Raw genomic sequence first — 23,306 nt, 5'->3', positions numbered from 1 at the left:
AACAGGACTTACTTGTGATTTCAAATAGTTGATGGGATTTATAGATCACCCTTTGCTATTTCTCCAATAAATGCCTTTAAACTACTGGTGCCCTTTTAGTCTATTGAAACACGAAGAATTCTAGCCATCCTACTGTAACACTTCCTTAATCATATCCATTTCTTTAAATGTATGTTATTAATTTGCACTCATGCAACAGGTGAATCACTTTTCAGGTTCACACTTGCACTATATAGGTACTATTTAAACAAACTGCTTACGCCTTCACGTCTAAAACTAGTATCTCATCGTTCTGGGTATAAGCAGAAACACCATTCAAAATCTTGTAGCTAAGTGCCACTCAAATTAGCATTCCAAAATCTAATTATGATTATATGAAATAGTAGAGTTACATGTTTCAAATTAATAGCAAGAAAAGACCAAGTTTTAAACTAAAAATAGTCTATTTTGACAACAGCAAAGATGTTTATAATGATGTTAACCATACCTTCTCATCGAAAACAAGTTGCTCATGCTTTTCTTTGAGTACTTTAATTTCACTTTGAGTGTCAGCACAAAGTCGAGCATATAATTTTTCTGACTTCTCATAATTCTGCTTGAGATAAATGTTCTCATGGTACAGTTGCAAGAAGGTCCTCTACAAGTCAAAAATAAAAATAAAATAAACTATTATACAAAAAGAACTATTAGGCAAACTTTTGGCGGGAGAAGTCATGCAACAAAACAAATGTACAAATGTTCAGCCCTTTATTTTAACTCACCAGAATACTTACCTCAAATTACTGTTTTAGTATCTGGATTATAAATTAGTAACATGTGTATTTCCATCTATGCGCGTGAGGAGGTTTAATTATTAGCTTGTCAGCCTTTCTGGACCCATGACTGTTCTAAACAAGTGTAAGACTTGCAGCAAGTGTGAGAGTGAACAAATGAGCGAAAAGAGAAAAAGAGAAACATTTGCTTGCTTTCAGTTTAGAAGAATCAGCAATGGATTCTTTTTGTTTAGGGGACAAAATAGTTTGAAGAGATTTTTCTTTCAATTCAGAGAAGCCTTGGCTGAAGCTAGGCATAAAAACAGCTTATTCTGAAGAAAGGGGTTAGTTCCGAAAAGTTAAGAAATAGGTTACTTCACTGTTTTTAGACAGAAATTCCAGAATGTACAGAAACAGTCAAATCAAACGGAGAGAATGTGATAGAGAAGGAACACACTGTCTCTGACATGAGAGTGCTGTAAAGTGCCAGCATTTGGAAAAGACAGAAGTATACTTTTATTGTGTTTTGAAAGCTTTCAAATTGCATTTATGTGAACAGCTTGGTTTTCCTCCATTTTATATTCATTTCGTTTGGATGATAACCTTCTGTTTAATTGTTAAAACCAAATCTTCAGAGCTTGTGTTTCAGTAAAAGACCATCTTGCTGAATTAAAAATGATTTACCACACCAGATTTCAGTCCGCAATCTGACTTGTCCAAAAATAATATCAGCTCAGATCACAGCTCTTGTAACATGTCTTTAGAAGCATAGATATTTCATTCAACAGGAGACTGCTACAAGTCACAGCATTTTATTGTACAGTGGACCATTCGGCCAACGTTTCTGTAATGGCTTTCTGAAAGAGCTTGACATTTAGTCCCATTCTGTCTTTATAATATTCTTTTAATTTTTTTTTCTGCTAGGTGTTAAAGAAAAGGCCAAAACAACATGAGGAAACGCATAAGGCAGTAACTTCATCAGGCCAAGGTTTTAGACATTCAAGATCATAGCTTATACTATGGCAGTTTTACACTTTGCACAAGGTTCTTACCAATCAATTCTATTACGTAAATTATTATGTATTTACAATACAAGGGTTAGGTATGAGCAATTTAAGTTTCTTATCAATATTTACAACATATTAAAATTAAAGCATGCATTAGAAGTTACATTTCTGCTTAGAGAATTTTGAAGTTTAAGAGATCTTACCTCTTTGCTTTCAAAGGGTTTAATAGGGTCCGTGAGCACAGCACCATCACTCATAGTTATTTTCTTTAAAAGGCAAAGGGAAAGAAGAGTTACCACATCATCTTTATTTCTCTACCATCATGAGAATTGATTTTGTAAAAATAGTAGGTACTCTGGAAAAAAAGTGAGACATGCTCAACTGCAATGGAAGGCTAAGGGAATTTCCATTAAGTATTCCATGATTTGTGGAACAACGTTTACTGTTCAGCACATACTACTCAGAACAACAATCTGTGAGATCAGTTTTTCACTGAAAATGTCATCAAATGCTGGCTTCAACCCATCGTTAAATCAAAACTGATTTTTTTTTCTTTTGTGTTTAACTAATCAATTTTACAGCTCTTGCAATAACATTTGAATAAAGAGGCAGAATGAAAAAGGTGGTCCATGTTTTATGATAGTTCAGTTCACATTTCATTTAACGACCATAGTAGTTTCACGATTAGCGTTTCAGAGAATTACCACTATCCAGACAATTAAGTCCAATGCATTATGACTGGTTGACTTTTACAACAGATTCGAATGATTGATCTGGGAAGGCCCCATGCTAGCAATAGGTCAGAAGATAATGAATAATACACAAACGTTCAATTCAGAGATCTGCAGTGATCAGGCAGAAGCTTTTTCTAAGGCCTGAATTAAGCAATATATCAAGACAAAGACATTGTTACATCTGACTAACAATGAGTTTGGGTGCAGCATGAGTTTTGCTGGCAGAGTGTCATCAACTAACCTCTTCTTTTTAGAAGAAAACTGTACCATGAGCAGCAAAATAGTAAACTAAATATTTTCAAATTAATTAATTGTTAATCATCTGTAAAAATCCAAAAAAGCTAGAAGCACAATAAGTTTAAGTAGGAAAGATGTGCCAAAGCTACAGAAAGCTCACTGTTTTACTCCTTTAAGTAATTGCGCATTCTGACAATGTGAGAATATCTAATACAATTCTACAATCTGTAAAATGATTCTACACTTGAAATACAGCAGCTAAAACATTTAAATTGCTTACAGAAAGACATTTTACAAAATAATAACTGGACAGAGAAACTTCCTATCTGATCTCTTCATTTACATCACAGAAGCAGTTGCCTCAATTGTAGAAGCCCCAGCTTTTTGCCCAAGACCCTACAAGTATCTATTCAACTCACTATGAAACAACATACAGAATCAGCATTCAATAGACTTTCTGACGCAGTGTCATTTGGTCTACAGCACAGGAAAAGGGTCCTTTGGCCAAGCAAGTCAAAGCTGGTCAAAAACAACCTCCTAATGAAACTATTCTAATCCCATTTTCCAGAACTTGGCCCACAGGCTTGTATGATACATGCGCAATGCCAAGGTGTATCTAAATATTTCTAAGAAATTATGAAGGTTTCTGCCTCAACTACCCTTACAGGCAAGGAGTTTCAGAATCCCAGTACCCTCAAAGTGAGAAATACTTGAGGCATTATTTCCTGGCGGTGACTGCAAGCCAGGATATTTCTGGTTTTAAACCTCACCTCAGGAACGAGTGAACTGTTTTGATGTGGAATTAAGGTTCTCTCTTAACGCAGGCACCAGATTTTTTTGGGGGGGAATGGGGCGGTTGTGTTGTCCCTTTCCTTAAATCTGTGTCCCTGGTCAGTGATCTCTTTATTCAAGGGAAGTCGTTCCTTCCTGATGACTTTATACATCTCAAAAATGTACCTCCTCAGTCTCCTCAGCTTTCAAGAAGACAATCACAATCTATTCGATCTCTCTTCATCACTAAATTCTCCAGCACTGACAATGTCCTGAGTTAATCTCCTCTGCACTCTCTCCAGAGTTATCACATCCCTCTAAGAATGTGGCTTCCAGAACTGCACATAATACTTTAGCTGTGGTCTAACTAACGTTTTATTTGATTCCAACTTAACTTGTCTGCCCTTAAATTCAATGCCTCAACTGATAAAGACAAATATCCCAAATGCCTTCTTAAATACTTTATCTCCTGGCTCCCTAAACTTGAAGGACCAGTGAGAATACGTACACCAAAGCTCTTCAGATACTTGGTGCTTGCCAGGATCCTACTGTTCATCATGTATTCCTTGCCTTGTTTGTCCTGCAAAATGCACACCTCACATTTATCAGACTGACTACCAGTTGCCACAGGTCAGTGCATCTGTCCAATCCATCTACGCCCCCCTGTAATCTCAAGCTATCTTCTTCATTATTTACCAACGAACCAATTTTTGTATTATCCACGCACTTGCTGATCAAGCCTCCTACGTTCAAGTCTAAATTGTTTATATTTACCATAAACAGCAAGGGGCCCAACAGTGATCACTGGAGAAGCCCACTGGACATTGGCTTCCAGTCACAGAAACATCCGTTGAACATCATCCTCTGCCCACGGCTACTCAGCCCATCCCAGATTCAATGAAGCAAATTTCATTGGATCCCATAGATTCTTATCTTTGATAAGATCTCCCATGGGAGACTGAAAGCAATGTTTAATCTTATCAAAAGTATAAGTAGACTATGTTAAATGCACTATCCTTATCTACATCAGATTTTGAATAGCCAAGTAAAAAATGCTCACCTTAACTCCAGTTTCGCAAACATTACAATACTGCTCCCCACGCTCACATCTAGGTCATTTTTCAAAAATGAAGACAGTAATGGATACAAAAACGATCTTGGGGTAACAAAGGCAAACCATCTCTGTCTAAGAAACACCTATCCACTACCAATAACCTGAGCCAATTTTGCATTCAATGTCTATCTAATTTTACTTTAATTCCATTGACTCCCATCTTTACATGCTTTGTCTCACACTTTTTTTGGTGCCTTCGAAAGTCAAGTCAAAATTTACATCTATTTGAACAATCTGCTCAGTTACTCAAACACCTTCACCCAAAGGGTGGTGGGAATTTGGAACTCATTACCTGTATGGATAGTAGAGGCAGAAGTCCTCAAAATTTAAGTGGTATATAAATGTACATTTGCTATGCCAAGTCTTGCAAGGGAATGGGCCAAGTGCTGGACAATGAGATTAAAACAGTCAGGTGCTTGCTTTTGAGCGTAATGGACACGATGGGCCAATGGGCCTTTACGTGTGTCATAGATCACTGAGTCTATGCTCAACTTGGTAAGCCAGACAATTTTTGCCTTTAACAACTTCATACTGGTTCTTCTTAATTATTTTATGCCTTCCCAAATGAAAATTTAATTTGCCTCTGATAATTATTCCTAATGCCCAACATGAGCTGTCTGATCCATACTTTAATGGGTATAGCTCTCTTAACTTAAACTGTAGTTTACATTGATGATCCTCCAGCCATCAAACACTGTTCCAAAGGAAGAACTTTGCAAATATTACTCAAATCACCTAAGAGATGGAAGATGCTTTAAAATAAAACGGTTCTAATATTTTCTACAGAACCAATCTAGCCATTGTTAAACAAGAAAATAACGGATGTTGCTGGAAAAGCTCAGCAGTTCTGGCAGCATCTGTGAAGAAAAACATCAGCGTTAACATTTCGGGTCCGGTGACCCTTCCTCGGAACTGAGTTTCCAGCAACTTCTATTTTTGTTCCTGATTTACAGCACCTGCAGTCCTTTCGGTTTTTATTTAGCCATTGTGAAAACTTGCTATGAATCAAATAGATGAGAAGTTGGTGGCCATTACAAGAATTTAACTTAGCAGAATCAGAATAAATTTCCTACCTTATTGACAATACTATGTTCAGCTGGTCCACTGCTGTTTTTTAATGACTGCAATTTAGAACAAAAATCATCCAAGCTTGCTTGTTCCTTTTCTAACCAGGTGGAATGTGGAGAATTTACTGGGCTGAGAGATTTATATAGAAGTAGGTTACAGTCTACAGGCTCTGTGACATGTTCTTCACCTTTGCCTTGTGATGCTCCCAATTCTTTAGTTTTGCATTTCTTCTTTTTATTGAAAAGTAACTCCAAATTTATTGAGCTATTTATATTTTGAAGATCAATATCCAAGTATGTACTGGTGTTTGAGTTTTGAACCTTTTCTTCTTTGGACACACACTTGTAGTAATCTGTCATCTCAGAATGTGCATAACTGTTCTCATTCTGTTCAGTTGCTGCCTTTTTCAAATTTCTGAAAAATCAAAAGTTACAAACAATTTTCAGTTTAGTTCAGTGTCCTTGGAACCTTATCAAAGAATAAGATATACTAACTTGCTTTACACACAATTCCAGATACGAATTACTCCCAAAAAGTAGTGACTGCTGCTTTGCAGAGGGCAATCTACTAACAGTTACCTGCAAATATCTGTCTTTGACCACACAACATAGTAGTAGTATTCTGGCACCACAACAAAAGGAATCTACTTAAAATTACAGAATTTTAAAACACAACATTCTTGTAATATTTTTGAAATAACTTTATTACAATTTAAAATATCTACACAAATCCGACCTACTAGTTAAAGATAACAATTGAAGATAAATGCGTTTACTATTGAGAAAGGAGAAATCGATTGGAAATAGAACATAATATTCTAACCTCTCCAGTCCAGAATCCTTAGGATCAATACATTTCCAGATAATAGAATGATCTACAATACCAAACCACAGTTGTGTGGAAACCATCAATATGTATTTTTAACAGTTATAAATATTTACCTGAAGCAGCAAAGTGATAAAACATCACAAAGCATAATTAAAAATGTTTTACGTATTCAAATACTGCATATTCAATATCTGTGCTCCCAAAGTACTGTCGATTATAATGCTATGAGTTGCTTACGTCTATTCAAAAAATGTCTGCACAATTTCCAAATAATGGATTTCCGAAATGGACCTGTTACGATACATACTTATTCTGAATTTATTTGGATTTACCAAAGTGGTGCCAATACTTGTGAGTTCAACAGCTTTTGCTCAATTTAGATATCCAGATTCAGGCTGAACTGGATATAACACAGTAAGCATGTGGCAAAGTTACACTGCCTTACAGCAATTTCAAATTCTATACGCAACAGAAATTGAACTGGGTTACATCTGTCCAGGTTCATTTACTGTTTTTATACCTACCAGGAAGGGGATATCTTGATCCTAAAAGCAATGAAAGGATTAGCACCATCCAAACTACCGAAGTTTAACTGGGAAAGTAGGCAATGCCGTTAAGAATGCTAAGAATCCCACCAGATAAGGTAGAAATCATTGTAAAATAAGACCAGAATGAAAACCATAACAAATATTACCAAACAAAAACATTCTTGTGCTAACCTTTGTCACTGTTCTACTCATGGTTCACTAATCTAACTCAATTCTTTCTTGCATTTCTCAGCCAAATTTCAATAAGTCTTCTGAAAGCTATTTTCAGAAAACTTCTGACAAGTTTTAACATTGGCCATTAAAGGTCAAGGTAAGGAATTGTTGGGATGTTGTAAAAAGATAGTTTTTATGCTTGGCCTAAGAGGAAACACAATTTGGTGGCAATGTGAAAATTCGTGAAAAATAGTACGAAGCTAGAAAGCTGAACAAATAAATCAAAGACACTAAAGAACTAATGGTTTTCCAGAAGTGGTCAAACCGTAAACTGTAGCGTTATTGGATAGACTGGATCCATAACCACGTTGTAGAATCAAATTCATCTCCAGAAATTCAACACAAAATTCAAGGCTGGAACTGCATTGTAACATTGAGGAAGTAGGGCACAGTTGGAGGAGGCCTTTCAGATATGAAGTTAAACTACTTAAACAGAACTCTTATCTACCCCCCTCTTCCTCAGATCATGACAGTCCTAATGGTGCAGTTTTGCAGTCTTCCTTTTCAAATGGTGAACCAGTTAACACCAGTTTGTTTCTCCTCTTCTGGGAAACGCCTATTCTTTAGCATCAGGAACAGAAAGTCCTGTTCGACAGAGCTGCTAGTCAGTCTAATTGAGCAGCTTCTCTATCATCCCAGTAATGCTACAAGATAATTATGGTCATTGGTAAGGTTAAATGCAGTGCCAGAGAAATTACAAAAACAAAGTTGCTGGAGAAGCTCAGAGGGTCTGGCAGCATCTGTGAAGGAAAAAACAGTTAACGTTTCAGGTCTGGTGACCCTTCCTCAGAACGGAGGATTTAAATAGATGCTGGTAAGTCAAGGGATTTTATATGTCTGTGTGTGTGTGTGTAAGGCAGAGGGGAGAGGGAGCAAGAGAAAGCAGCACAGCTGGGAGATGCCAATGATAGCGCTAGAAGAGATGGATTAGAAAGAGAGATATGTGCATTCACCACTTTCTTGGAGGGGAAGGGAAAGTGATGCTGCCCCTCAGCCACCCACACTAAAGGAGGTACCTTTCCTTGCTGCCCTGCCAGTAGTTCATGAAAACTCGCAGATTACTCACTGTGCTCCCATCATCAACCACAGACCAAAAAACTGCAGTGGTAGTAAAATGAGACACTTGAGTGCAAAGTATCTGTTCAATATGGGGAGGACTGGTTGGTCCCTACCAGCTACTCATCCAGTCTCCAACCCTCTTTAACCTAAATTAGTTTCTGGACCTCAATAACACTAATTTAAAATTTCAGTGTTAAATCAAATTATGGCTTTGACCTTTTCTATCCCTAATTTGTCTAGTCCTATAATGAACACCTCCATTCTCTTGGCCCTAAACAAAAAACAGTGCTCACACCTTTTTAAGTCTCTTCACTTAATTCTGGTCTCTGATGCAACCTCACACCCTTCTCTTTGCCATGAACAGCTGTACCTTAAGCCAACAAAATCTCATGCTCGCTTTCCTAAACCTTTAGACATTTCCAATGCCACGTCTTCTTTCAAGATCCTTTTTAAATCCCACCATTTCAATTAAACATCTAGCTATCACTTCTAACTTCTCCTTTGATTTGATTTGTTTTGATTACAACATTGTTAAACACAATGACACTTACACAAACATTACAAGCACTAAGATGTGGAAGCCCTTGCTTTCAAAGGAGGAAATTTTTGGCTCATGCTATAAGTGCTTTAGTTTCAAAGAGAATATTCATATTTTGTGTGACAAAATGGCATCATTACAGGATCCTCTATACTGTTAGCTCAAGAAGATCCTAGCTCACCAGCACTTTTTAACGTTCATTTCTGATGAGTGACTACCATGTCTTTAATACAATTATTACCTGTTTTTATCATTTTTTCTCCATTCATTCGAAAGTGCTATATCCTGAATGGAAATGGAAAAAACAAGGATGAACAAAAACAAGATGAATTTCAGGTCAATAACTTAAACCAAGCAACACAATTCAAAATATTCGGCTTTTTATTTAGAAACACAAAAACACATATCTGTCAACATATAAGAATCTCAAGTAAGTTCATAAACTGTTTAAAAATCCCTGGCTTTTAAATTATAATGCTTTGAAAACCCTTATTAGCACATTGTTTATAATGATTATGCCTGCAACTTTTTTTTTCTTAGAAGCTGCAACATGTATACTTAATTTGATCAATGCAATGGAAACATTAATTTCAGCTGATATGTATCACCACATATTAACTTAATGCAACTTTAAATTGTAGAATATCAATGCTGCTACTTTGATTGCATAAAATTATTTTAAATATCAGCTTGAAAGTGATGCTGTTTTTCAAAATTTGTTGCAGTCAGTGAAATTTTAAAGAATATTGAGACTAATTTGCACACCAGCACAAAGCGCAAAAAATGAATCAAATTTCTATAGCACCATTTATATCAAAGTAGCAGAAAAGGCAACAAAGAAAATTTGAAGTTGACCGTTTCTATTTGTCCATAGTAGTGCATCAAGAAAATAAACTTTATTTCAAACAATAATTGTTTTATGAGGATGGTTTTATTTTTGACAGTAGTTTAAAAGGCAGTTTTGTACAAATTAAGGTTTCTCATCATATCCCTTTGAATAAGCTGTAAGGTATTTCACAGAAGGTCTTCCTTAAATTGTCTCATCTTGCCATTGAGACATCCCTTACTGTGAAACACTGCCTCATAACAATGCACTCAGCAACGCCCACTGTGATGCTGTCCAGGAGGTCTGTCCTCTCCAAACAAAGCTCCTCAGCTATCAGCTGCAGTGATAATGGGAACTGCAGATGCTGGAGAATTCCAAGATAATAAAATGTGAGGCTGGATGAACACAGCAGGCCAAGCAGCATCTCAGGAGCACAAAAGCTGACATTTCAGGCCTAGATCCTTCATCAGAGAGGGGGATGGGGAGAGGGAACTGGAATAAATAGGGATAGAGGGGGAGGCGGACCGAAGATGGAGAGAAAAGAAGATAGGTGGAGAGAGTATAGGTGGGGATACTCTCTCCACCTATCTTCTTTTCTCTCCATCTTCGGTCCGCCTCCCCCTCTCTCCCTATTTATTCCAGTTCCCTCTCCCCATCCCCCTCTCTGATGAAGGGTCTAGGCCCGAAACGTCAGCTTTTGTGCTCCTGAGATGCTGCTTGGCCTGCTGTGTTCATCCAGCCTCACATTTTATTATCAGCTGCAGTGGTGTCAGTTTCAGCTCCTGGACATCACTCACGAGGCATTCAAATCCACAAATATCAAAGGTTTAGCTCAAGTGCAACACTCACGGAGTTCTGGCACCAACATTCGCTGTTGACCATACAATGACATGACTAACAATAGATGAAATGTTTTACTGGCTCCTTTTTAAAGCATTATCATGAGGATTATACAGTGGTGAAGTAATTACTTGACTAAATGTAAAATTCACTTCAATTAGAAATTAAGCGTACACAAATTCTATTTAGTTTAACTTGCAAAGAAATATTCTAAATACCTTAGTTTTCCCTGCGTTCTTCCTGGCTCCAACTGTTTCATCCTGTTGGAGATTTAAGAATACAGTTTAGTAAACTCAGAAGGAAAATGATGATTAATGTTCAAATAACAATACATTTTGGACAGCATGTGAGTACAAGTGTACTTTGATTCAAGGCATGAGATTTATATTTGTTTTAAATTTCATCACTTTATGACATTTGGATTTTAAACTACAGATTGTGGATTTTCTGCAAAAAGGATTTAATGATGAACCTGTAGATATTTCTGTAGCCATGGTGATTCCTTTTAAAACATAGCATTGGAGACAGACTTCCTGCCAAATAATGGGAGTCTGATAACATTGGGAGAGTGCAAACAGCTTAGTGCATTGACTTTCAGACAGTAGATTTTGGAATTTTGGGGGAAACACACATAGCTTCAAAAATAAGTTTTTTAGTTTCAGTTTGGACAGCTTGCATAAATCTTGGTTGAAGCTGGGGGTGTTAAAACACATACTTCTGAGAAAGGGAGGTAGTTTAGAACTGTTAAGAAAGAGGTTCTCAGGATAAAGATAAGGAGTTTAGTTCAGAACCTTCAGACCAGAATGTTTGGTTAAAACTGCGAAGAGGTTATTTGAAGCTCAGAAAATCTAAGCTCAGTTAAATGAAGTTTCCAGGAACAGGCCATCAGATTTTCAACCAGAAAATTGAATCCACACTGAAATTCAGCCCTAAGATGTGAAAGAGAAGTAAATTCTTCTGTACCGGAATGCTGTTGAGATTAATGGAACTGTATTCAACCATGTGCTTTTATGTTTCTGTTATACATTAATAACTTAATTTATTCTATTTTATCTTCACCTCTTTTGCATAACAAACTCCAGGCTTTCACTGTACGACCTGAATCTAAAGCAGTGGTTGTCTGTTTTTCAGCAAAAGACCATCTTGTTAAACATTTAAAACAAGAATTACAAAATATTACCCATCAAGCCAAAATTCATGCTGAGATCCAATTTATTCCGTCAGAACATAACTTGGATCCTAACAGTACAATTAACTAGAACTGCATCAGCAAGTACTCTATTGCTATGTGCCAACAGAATGTGAGCTATTGGTTTTTGTGGGGTGTATGGGAGTCTTTTTTGATTCAATTCAAAATAAATGATTGAACGTGAAGAAAACAAAAATCTTGACTGCATTATTGCATAGCAAGGCCCATAATTTACACTTAAATAAATCAATATAACTTTCTTTCAGCATCTCCAAAGGGAAACATTTCCATAGACTGCTGATTTGCAGAAATGTTTTCACAGATTATGTTTTGAATTTAACCTGGCTTCAATAGTAGACCAAGTCCTCTGGTTCAATAGTTCTAAACAACATGAAAATGTTGATCATAGAATTCTAAAAGAAAACGTTGCCTAAAAACTGCAAAGTACATATAAAACATATTTTCTAATGAGACAGTGTCTACTTTACAGTCACTTCAATTTACATAATCTCTCCTCCTAGTCCAACGATACAGTCAATCAAGTATCAGATGATCCTAGTGTTTCCTTCTGTGGCTTAAAATCAATTCTGGTATGACTTTGTTCTGTGAGGATCCTTGAATAAAGTGTGACTACGTTAAGGGTATATCACAAGTTGAAGTTCTCTTAAAATAATAACAGCAAGATAATAAATTATGCAATCTAACAGGCAATAAATTTGCTAAAGCTTGCAGAATGACAGTCAAGCACAGCTAACATTCCCGAAATGGCTTGGACAAGTTTCCATTTTCATACGTTTTCATTGTGAGTTATCAAGAGAAGGCTATGTTTGATGTAAGTCCACAGACTGAGGAATGCTGAGGAATAATACACATTTCACTCACACTGAAGCCACCCAAAAAAAATGCACTAATTTTTCCTAATCTCCTCTGCTACAAAAGGGACAAGTGCAAAAAGACAGTTATTGAATTGCGACAATCTTGCGCTCGATCGATATCCACTGATATCATTTTCTACTGGAATCAGGAGCCAGTCAGCTAGGACAGGCCCATTAAAAATGAAAGGAACTTGTTGGGTTTGGATATGGACATCAGAATTTTATTTGACCTCAAATATACTCTAACTAAAAGTTCACTAACACACAGAGTACAATATATCCTGTCAAAGCTTAAATTGTGTTCATGGGAGTGGGCATGAAAACACAAACTTCTATGAAGCTAAAAGTACCATCAAATAAGTTAATTTAAAGAATATGTATGGCAACTGAGTTGACATAAGTTATTTGCTTGCAAATTCATTTCATGCATTATGTCTGACCAGTTAAAGCACACACTATTGAAGTATAATTGGTAACATTTCTGATTACTCAAAATTCCTTGCTAAGAGAGAAATCTGAAACATTCTCACAATGAAACGATGACAACATAGTCACTATACCTTCATACTATTCTGGTCAGGTTTTCGGTTCAAAATATCTGTTGTAGAAAAAAAATCATAAATTTGGTATGCTATTGTTCTTCTTCCAGTTGATTTGTTAAAGAAATAATTGGGCAATACTTTCCTTATACAGATTCACTCACTCAAATACAGCAGCCTCAGGGCCAAGGCTGTGCCAGTTTTCAGGGAAAAATAAAATCCGCTTTTATTACTTCAAACTGGAACGATTTAATCCAATGTATACCAAAAGATAAGACAATAATGCACTTTAGGTTAATGGCCATATCAATGCCAATGCCAATGTTAAATCCTTATTTCACACACTGGATTTAATTGCCTTCTAACCGCTCTAAATCACCACACCCAAGTTAAAATTGAAGGAGATCAATCAATCGAAAGGTCCTGCTTTCAAAGAATATATTTAGGAAAGCCAGATTTAATAACATTGCTCCTGTGATTTCAAAATGGGCTATTCTAATTTTGAAGATAACAGTGTGGACCCGGAAGAACACAGCAGGCCAGGCAGCATCAGAGGAGCAGGAAAGTTGATGTTTCGAGTTGGGACCCTCCTTCAAAAAAAAATTAACTTGAGAACTTTTTTTCAAATGCACATTTGTGTGACACAAACCCATTTGCTTTTGAAATGATGCTGTATAGGGTAGTAAGGAACTTTTGTTGAGGCAGTGCCTTTTCTCAGAATCTCACACTGATAACTATTGAAAAAGCACAACAGCAGTTAAAATGCTCACCAGTTTGTTGTTGGTGGATATTAGACAGTTGTTTTCCTGTATTTTGATACTTCCTTTCTTTTTTCCTGGTAATCATCTTCAAGGTAAAACTAATGAAATATAATCCATATGTTGTCTTCAGAATTCTTAAATTTCCTTAACAATGCACATACTGATTTGTTGTTTAGAACAATTCTCCAACCAATGTTGAGAAGCATAAAAGATAAACAGCAAATTGTGTATTATAAAACAGAAAAATACTCGCATCCATCAATGCCACAGAAAAATCCTCAAATATTAAGCAGCATCTATACTGAAGACAATCTAGTACTTTAAACAGCAATTTTTAAAATATTATTACATCATATAGTTACACGGCAAGCTCATTTTAGAAAACAGTATCCAAAGTATAGGAAAATGTTTCCAATGTAAATAAGGAAATATTCTATTGATTCACTTTCAAAACATCTTAATTATACAAAATTAAATACTGAAGAATTTACTAAGTGCTTCTAAAAATACTAAATTCAGAAAAAAATGTTGGCTCTTAAGAAGTTTTACACAACTGATCTGTGGATGCTATTTTTTCCATTTGGACTCAGTACTGAACATTGATGGCCAGTAAAAAAAACTTTTCCTCAACTGTGGAAAAAAAATGCAGCAATGTTTTTGTTTGGATCATGCTTGGTAAAACAATATGGGTTGTCTAAAAGTAGAGGGCATCACTGATTATAAATCCATACATCAGAAACATGAAGTAATTTAAGAGTAATGAACATACATGGAAGATATTGGGATATTGAAATAAGTATGAAATATATTAGCTTATTTTCTAAAGAGTGATCTTTCTGCAGAATATTAGTACAGTGCTAGGGGAAAGAGCAATGGTGCTTAAGGAGGGGGCATGGACAGTCGGAGAGAAGGTGACGGTTTTGGAGGCTTAGGAGACTGCAGCTGGGATGGGGTCAGCAATGGGAAGGGAGGAAGTGGAATGGGGAGCGGGGTCCCATTGTTGGCGATTTATGAAAAGTCAAGGTGGTGGATGAAAATATGGTTGGGATAAATGCAAGGACGAAAGAAATTCTACATTTGTTTTTCGATCCAATTACTTACCTCCATTAGCACTAGGAATGGGCCATTCAACCCCTCAAATCTGTTCAGCTATTCAAGAATATCACAGCTGGTTTGCACGTCAACTCCATCCAGTTGCCATGGTTCCATATCCTTCGATACTGTTAGTTAATCGAGAGTGATGTATATTTTTGGAATACACTAAACTTCTGTCGTGTAGATGGAGTACATCTTTAGGAAGTTTCCCCCCCCCCGCCAACAGAAATGTCAGCTTTTGACCTGCTCTTATAGCCTCTGTATTTAAGCTGTTGGTCCAATTCATTTTTCAGAAAATGTTAGGATGTTGATAATGAGGAATTTAAAACTTAATGTCATGGGGAGATGGCCAGTTTGCTTTTGTTTTTGTTTGAAAAGATCATTGTCTAGGACTTGTGTGGCTTGAATCATGCTTGTCACTAATCAGCTCAAGCTTGAAAGTTGTCACATATTTGTTAAAAATGGATGCTGATTGCTTCAGTCATGACAGAATCACGAATGGTGCTGAACATTGTGCAGCCATCATTAAATATTCCTCCTTATGGCACAGGGAAGATCATTGACGGAGTGCCACCCTGAGACGCTCATGCAATGATGTCCTGGGACTGAGATAACTGACTTCCAATGACCACAACCATTTTGCACTGTACCATACAAGACTCCAACCGAAGAGTTTACCCCAACAAATACCTAAATTCTCCAGTTTTGCTGGGGCTCCTTGATGCCACACTTTGTTCTTGACATAAGGATGTTGAAACTATCATGTTCAACTAGCCTCATGTTTTCAGTTTTTTGTGCATGTTTATTCCAAGCCTGTAATGAGATCAGGAACTGAATGACTCTGACAGTATCTAAACTGTCAGTAGACAGCTTAATAATTAGCATTCTCAACACCAACTTCCATCACCATGCTGATAATCAAGAGTAAACTGAATTGATCAGTTTAGATCGTCCTTTTTTGAGAACAGGACCTAACAGGGCAATCTTCCATATTGCCACATAGGTGCCACTTAGTTTATATTATCCACCATAGCTTTACTACACCACTTGGCAGGTTCTGGAGCAAAAGTCCTCAGTACTAATGCTGGAACAAAGTGAGGAACGATAGTCTTTGCTGTATCTCATGCTTTCAGCCATTCCTTGACAATGTATGAAATAAACTGCATTGCTGAAAGCTGCTATGTGTGACTTTAGTATGAAGCAGTGATGGATCATCCACGGCACTTCTTGCTGTGAAGGGTGCATGTAGTTCAGTCTTCCCTTCGATACTGATGTGCTGGGGTTTCCCCATGGTTGAGGATAAGACTGCTGAGATCAGATCTAATTCTTTGGTTGAGGGATTACTTTGCTCTGACAACTGAATGCTGCTTCAATTGTTTGTCATGCATGTTGTCACCTCAGTGTTAAGCATGTCTGGTGCTCTCATGGCATGCCTTCTTCACACTTCATTGAAAGAGGATTGATCCCCAGGTCTGATAGTAATGTGAGGTATGTTACATGTTCTAGAGCCATATGTTATAGATTGTGGTTAAATACAATTGCTGATGGCCCACAGCTCTTCATGGAAGCCCAGTTTTGAGTTGCTAGATCTGTTTGAAACCTACACCCTTTAGTGCAATAGCATTACCAGTCAAACAATGGAGGGCATCCTCAATATGAAGAAGCAACTTCATTCATGCAAGGCCTGAACAGTGGTCACTCCAACCAATACTGCCATGGACAGATGCATCTGCAGTAGGAAGATTAGTGAGGATAAGGTCAAGGAAGTTTCTCCTACTTACTGATTTCCTTACTAACTACGCAGATCCACATTAGCATTCAAATTCTTCATGGCTCAAACAAACTGGTGAGTCACGGTGCTACAAATTCAGTTTGGCGATATGCATTGCGGTCCCCATGTAGAGAACATTCTATGCTTTGGCCATATTCAATGCTTCTTCCAAGTGCACTCAAAATAAAAGAGTACTGATTTGTCAGCTAAGCAGAGGGTAGCAACCAGCAGGAGGGTTCCGTAACCATAAATGAACTGATGCTACGAGACTTCGAGAGGTTTGGAGTCAAGGTTGAGGACTCCCAGGGAATCTCCTTTCTGACTGTGTGCCACTGCGCTGCCATTACTTTGGGAGATCTCTCCAGCCAGTGGAATACATATGCAGGGATAGTGATCACAATGTTGGGGACGTTGTCTGTGAATCCTATCTTGTTCCTGTTCCTTGACTAGTCTGTAGGATACCTCTTCTAATTTTGATACAAGCATCTGGATATTACCAAGAATTCTGTAGGGTCAATATCTCTAGGCTTGACAGGTACTCAACAAAATGTTGACATATTTCGCATTTTTAGATGTCCAATTTTATGAAGATTCATGTTTCAGCCTCTTCCAACATAGCACCTCAAATCACAAGCTTGATAATTATTTTCTCAAAACCTGTCTACTTTCAATCATCCTAATGTAGAACAATTCTTCATGTTCATTTCTACTCCAGCTTTGATCTTTACATATCAGGAAGAATCAACTTCTGGGAAGATGCTTCCTGGTTCTTAATTGTTCCAACTGTTAAGCATTTCTCTCGTCCTCTATTTCTTCATTATTTCTTCCAATCTTAATAACTTTCCTCCTTCTTGCATTAATTTTCATCATGAACTTTCAGCACTTCATTCATTCTATGCACTGATATCTGAAAACCATCTATTCTACTAGTCATGATGGCTTGGTTGCATGCAAATCTCAATATCTTTACTAACTGACATCCAGCTTTGATGTATTTGTGTACTGTTAATGATTCTCTTATTATGGACAGACTAGGAATTGTGTAATGTGGTGAGCTGCAGGATGAAGTGATTCAGGTAGAGACATTATACCAGCAAATAAGTTCTCATAATTGTAGATGAGGAAAGATTGTTTTCTTAATGTTATCATTGAAAGGCAATGAGCTTGGACGGGTCATATTCCAAGGCACGAGAACTTGATTAAGGTAGTTACTGAACAGAATGCAGAATGAGAAGAAGAAAGAATAAAAATATTACACAACTTGAAAATGAAAATGGAAGACATGTACAAGCAACTGAAAAGAAAAGCACGAGTCCACAAGGAGTGCAGAAACTCAGCACATCTAGCAGCATCTGTAGAGAGAGGACAGAAGCTAATGTTTCAAATCCAAGCAATTTCTGTTTCTGCGTGTTTCAGATCTCCAATAGCCATACTTCACTGCTTTAAAAACGACTGAAGAGACTGAGAGAGACCCAGGCCAATCACTAATAACGACATACTATTCATGCATTTCCCATACAATAAGAGTCTGACAAAGGAATTTTCAGCATAATCTGAAATAAAGTACTGCAATGCAAAGCAGCAATCTTGAAGACACAGCCTGATGTGGTTTCTGATCCACTTTCTTCTTCAGAAATGCACATATCCTCTCTATAGAATACAACAGGAAAGGGATAATGCCACGATTCATTTTGACTGTGCCAAGAAGATATATTTTGTGAAGTGAAGATAGCTGAGAAATGACAAATGCATAGTCCATAGAATTGTTCAATTATCCTTTCAAGTCTGAATGAAATTATGGAGTATTTTCTAGAGTGTGGAATCATCCAAAGACTAGTACAGCACAGGAGCAGCCTCCTCAGTCCACCTGCAACGACACATGTTGCATTTTCTAAAGTAAAAGCCTTATGCCTTTATGTATTCCATATCCTTCTATTCCATGCCTATTTACATATCTGTCAAGATGCCTCTTAAGCATTGCTAATGCATCCGCTTCTACAACCTCCTCTGACAGCACATTCCAAGCACTTGACACCCACTGTATAAAAGCCTTGCCTCACATCTCGTTTAAATGTTCCCCCTTTCACCTTAAACCTATGCCCCCTAGTAACCAATATTTCCATCCAAGGGAAAAAAAGACTTGGACTATCCATTCCATCAATGCCACTTACAATTTTATAAACCTCTATCAGGGTGCCCCTCAGCCTGTGTTCTGAGCGCACAATGATTACATATCATTGTAATTAATATGAAAGCCAAGCTTCTGAGATCAAAAGTGTTAGGCAAACCGTAGGAGGTTGGCTCAAACACAAGTAAAACGTGTGCGTGCGTGCGGGGGGTAGGGGCAAATCCATGGGAACTGCCAATAGTGACACATCTCAGTCGTTGCTGGTCCTAGTACTGAACTCAGTCCAAAACTGTCACTCCCAGTTGCTTCTGACACTTTGAACAAGAAAAAAAAATCATGAAGACAATTCGCTAAACGATTCTTGCCAACCACACTCTCAAAACTACAATGAGGTATATGAAAAATTAAGAATTTTTGGGTTATCTTAATATGGTAGATTGTATCTAGCAATATATTTGATAAGTCAACTCCTTTTCTTTCTTTCTTCCACGTAGAGTACATAGACAAACATAGGAAAGCATAAAACTAATAAAAATAAGTAAAATTGACAGCAGTTAACTGAACGTGCCTGCTGAATGCTGCCTTAGTTTCTTGATTAGAGCTTGTTTTATTTCTTTTTGGCTTTAAACATTCAATCTGTAACAGATGAAGAAAGAACATGTGAAACTATGTAAATGATTGCTAATTTATTCTTACATAGTAACATTGAAAACAGAAGCAGGAGTAGATCATGGTTTTAATATAAAAACCAAAAGAACTGCGGATGCTGTAAATCAGGAACAAAAACAAAGTTGCTGGAAAACCTCAGATCTGGCAGCATCTGTGAAAAAATAGTTCTGCGGAAGGGTCACCAGATCCAAAACATTAACTTTTTTGTCCTTCACAGATGCTGCCAGATGTGCTTAGCTTTTTCAGCAACTTTGTTTTTGTTCATTGTTTTCATATAGCTGACAATTACAAATCTTTTATCCAAACATATCTGCTTACTGTCACAGTTGAGAGCCAGTGCATTTTCCGCTTACAGCCAAGGGGCTGTGGAGCTACAGACAGATCTTTACAAGACGAGAGAATGAGAGCATTTTTTCTCAGGCATTATATCACTTATCAGTGACTGTACCACAAACAAATGTACAATAATCTGTAGGGTTTGTGTGATATATTCTGCACAGCATGATCAGTGTCCAAACTATCACTGATCTTTTCAGCTGGTTTGACCGTGGAATTTTTCTTTTAATTGAACAAGTTCAAACCACTAATCGTTATCATCATTACAACTGCTTTACGGCAGTCAATGTTAAATGGCAGTTTGCAGCATTTAAGGAAAAGTCAACTTAAAATAGCGACATCGATTGCCTCAACCTCTCCATTCCTCTCACCCACTCCAACCTCTCTCCCAGAGAACTTGCAGCCCTCCGCTCCAATCCCAATTTCACCATAAAAACCATGGACAAGAGAGGCACAGTTGTAGTATGGCACACTGACCTTTACATCGCTGAGGCCAGGCGCCAACTCCACAACACCTCATCCTACCACCTCCGTGATTATGACCCCACCTGCGGCCACCAAAACATCATCTCCCAAACCAACCACAACCTCATCACTTCAGGTGACCTCCCACCCACAGCCTCCAACCTCATCGCTCCCCAGGCCTGCATCACCCATTTCTATCTCGTTCCCAAAATCCACAAACCTGCCTGCCCCCTGATCGACACATTGTCTCCGCCTGCTCCTGCCCCACCGAACTCATCTCCATTTATCTCGACTCCATTTTCTCCCTCTTAGGCCAGCAACTCCCCAACTACATCTGTGACACCAACCACACTCTCCACCTCCTCCAAAACTTCCGATTCCCAGATCCCCAACACCTCATTTTTACCATGGGCATCCAGTCCCTATACACTTGCATTCCCCTTGCAGATGATCTAAAGGGCTTCTTCCCGTACCACAGGCCCGACCAGTAACGCTACACTGACACCCTCATCTTCTTAGTTGAACTCATCCTCACCCTTAACAACTTCTCCTTCAATTCCTCCCACTTCCAACAGACAAAGGGGGTGGCCATGGGTACCCCCATGAGCCCAAGTTATGGCTGCTTCTTAGTAGGTTATGTGGAACAATCCCTCTTCTGAAACTACACTGGCCCTATTCCCCACCTTTTTGTCCGTTACATCGATGACTGTATCGGCACCGCCTGGTGCTCTCACGAGGAGCTTGAACAGTTCAAACACCTTCCACACCAACCTTAAGTTCACCTGGACCATCTCTGATATCTCTTTCTCCTTCCTGGACCACTATTTCCATCTCTGGCAACCACCTGGAAACCGATATTCATTTCAAGCCTTCCGACTCCCACAGCTATCTACAGTACACCTACTCTCACCCACCTTCCTGCAAAAAGGCCATCACCTATTCCCAATTCCTTCAGCTCTGCCACACCTGCTTCCGAGATAAGGCATTCCACTCCCGGGCCCCCCAGAAGTCCTCCTTTTTCAAGGACCGCAACTTCCCCTCCACAGTGGGCAAAAATGCCCTGGACTGTGTCTATTGCATTTCCCTGCAACTCATCCCTCACAACCCCTCCCCGCAATAACAAACAAAACAGAACCCCCTCATCCTCACTTACCACCCCACCAACCTCCGGCTCCAATGCATCATCCGCAATCTGACCCCACCAAAGACATACTTCCCTTCCCACCGTTATCTGCTTTCCAGAGGGACCACTGTCTCCATGGCTCCTTTGTCCGCTCCACACTCCCCACCAGCCCCACCACCCCGGCATTTTTCCCTGCAACCACAGGAAGTGCTACACCTGGCGCTACACCTCCCTCCTCACCCCCATCCCAGACCTTAAGGCCTTCCACATCAAACAGATGCTCACCTGCACATCTGCTAACATGGTGTACTGTATCCACTGTTCCCATCATGGCCTCCTCTACATCAGGGAAACCAGAGGCTTGGGGACCCCTTTGTGGAACACCTACGATCGGTTCACAACAAACAACTGCACCTCCCAGTCGTGAACCATTTCAACTCTCCCTCCCATTCCTCAGATGACATGTCCATCCTGGGCCTCCTGCAGTGCCGAAACGATGCCATCTGAAGGTTGCAGGGACAGCATTTCATATCCCCTCCCTAACTCGCCACCTACACTCACCTTTACTGGCTCCATCCCCACCTCTTTGACCTGTCTCTCTCCTCTCCACCTATCTTCTCCTTTATCCATTTTCTGTCTGCCTCCGTCTCTCCCTATTTATTTCTGAAGGGCTTAGACACGAAACGTGAGCTTTCTTGCTTCTCTGATGCTGCTTGGCCTGCTTTGCTCATCCAGCTCTATACCTCGTTATCTCAGATTCTCCAGCATCGGCAGTTCCTACTGTCTCCTTAAAATATGACTTACTGTTTTTTGTTGAGAGTCCTGAAAAATATCCACTTTCCAGATGCACCCTATACAGTCTGGGGTAAGACAGTCCAAACTCAAAATATCCTGAACGTTGAGAGAAAAAAAAAATTCACACATGGAAAACTGTGTTACCTGCATTTGATTTAATTATTAAATCACGTCAGGAAATAAGGACGTATAGTCATGGTCATAGTCACACAGCAGAGAAACAGACCTTTTGATCCAATTTGCCCGTGCCTACCAGGCATTCCAATCTGACCCACACCTAATTTGCCAGTAGTTGGTCCTTATCTCTGTAAACCAGTCTAGATTCCCTTCAAATGTTGTAACTACCCAACTCCACCATCTCCTCGAGCAGTCTGCTCCTTACATGCACCCTCTGTGTGAAAAAGATATCCTTTTGGTTTCTTTTTAAATTTTTTCACTCCAACCTCAAATTTATACTCTCTAGTCTTGGATATTCACCTTATCCAGGCCCCTCATGATTTTATAAAGTTCCAGAGTGTCACTCCTCAGCCTCTGCCGCAGCAGCCTATTCAGCTTCTTCCTATAACTCAAATCTGCATCTAAGTATTAAACACTCATGTTCACAAGAAGAATACAAGAAATATTTCAATACAAACCTTTTCTACTCTATCTTGGAGCTCCTTAATTTTGCAGCATCTCCAGCAGTATAAGTGGTACTCAGTACGGCAATCGTAGTTGCAGTGCACTCGAACAAACCCCTGCAAATATAGTAAGGTGAATTGTTAAGATCCACAATCTATAGAAAAACACCGCGGTAAACCAAGATAACCTAAATCTGTCAGCATGAAAAGTTTAACCTAGAGTACAGAACTGGATTATTTGTCAAATACAGAAACAATCCAAACATCAGCATAATGTAGAATGTAAAAACAAGAGTACATAAATTATAGCAACATAACAGTTGATATATTAGGATGACATCTCATGGAGAACTGTTCCTAGCTCAGTAATTTGGAAAGACATCTTACTCTGCACGTCCATCTATG

At 38.5% G+C, this 23,306-nt stretch overlaps 1 protein-coding gene across 1 annotated transcript in view; it reads right to left on the bottom strand.

The window, feature by feature from the left end:
* The window catches only part of LOC125466871 (uncharacterized), a 108,820-nt gene that overhangs the window by 21,936 nt on the left and 63,578 nt on the right, over nt 1–23,306 (bottom strand). The window contains exons 22-31 of the mRNA XM_048561980.2: nt 22,917–23,018; nt 22,291–22,377; nt 19,462–19,529; nt 13,909–13,997; nt 13,160–13,197; nt 10,754–10,795; nt 9,111–9,154; nt 5,689–6,097; nt 1,963–2,025; nt 488–637 (exon numbers count right to left, since the gene is read on the bottom strand). Coding sequence (XP_048417937.1) covers nt 488–637; nt 1,963–2,025; nt 5,689–6,097; nt 9,111–9,154; nt 10,754–10,795; nt 13,160–13,197; nt 13,909–13,997; nt 19,462–19,529; nt 22,291–22,377; nt 22,917–23,018 — 1,092 coding nt within the window. The remainder of the gene's footprint in view (nt 1–487; nt 638–1,962; nt 2,026–5,688; nt 6,098–9,110; nt 9,155–10,753; nt 10,796–13,159; nt 13,198–13,908; nt 13,998–19,461; nt 19,530–22,290; nt 22,378–22,916; nt 23,019–23,306) is intronic.

The sequence above is a fragment of the Stegostoma tigrinum genome, chromosome 32, assembly GCF_030684315.1.
Source record: "Stegostoma tigrinum isolate sSteTig4 chromosome 32, sSteTig4.hap1, whole genome shotgun sequence".
In the NCBI taxonomy this organism is placed as follows: domain Eukaryota; kingdom Metazoa; phylum Chordata; class Chondrichthyes; order Orectolobiformes; family Stegostomatidae; genus Stegostoma; species Stegostoma tigrinum.
Note: the sequence above shows the minus strand (reverse complement) of the source record. Positions and strands in the feature narration are given on the sequence as shown.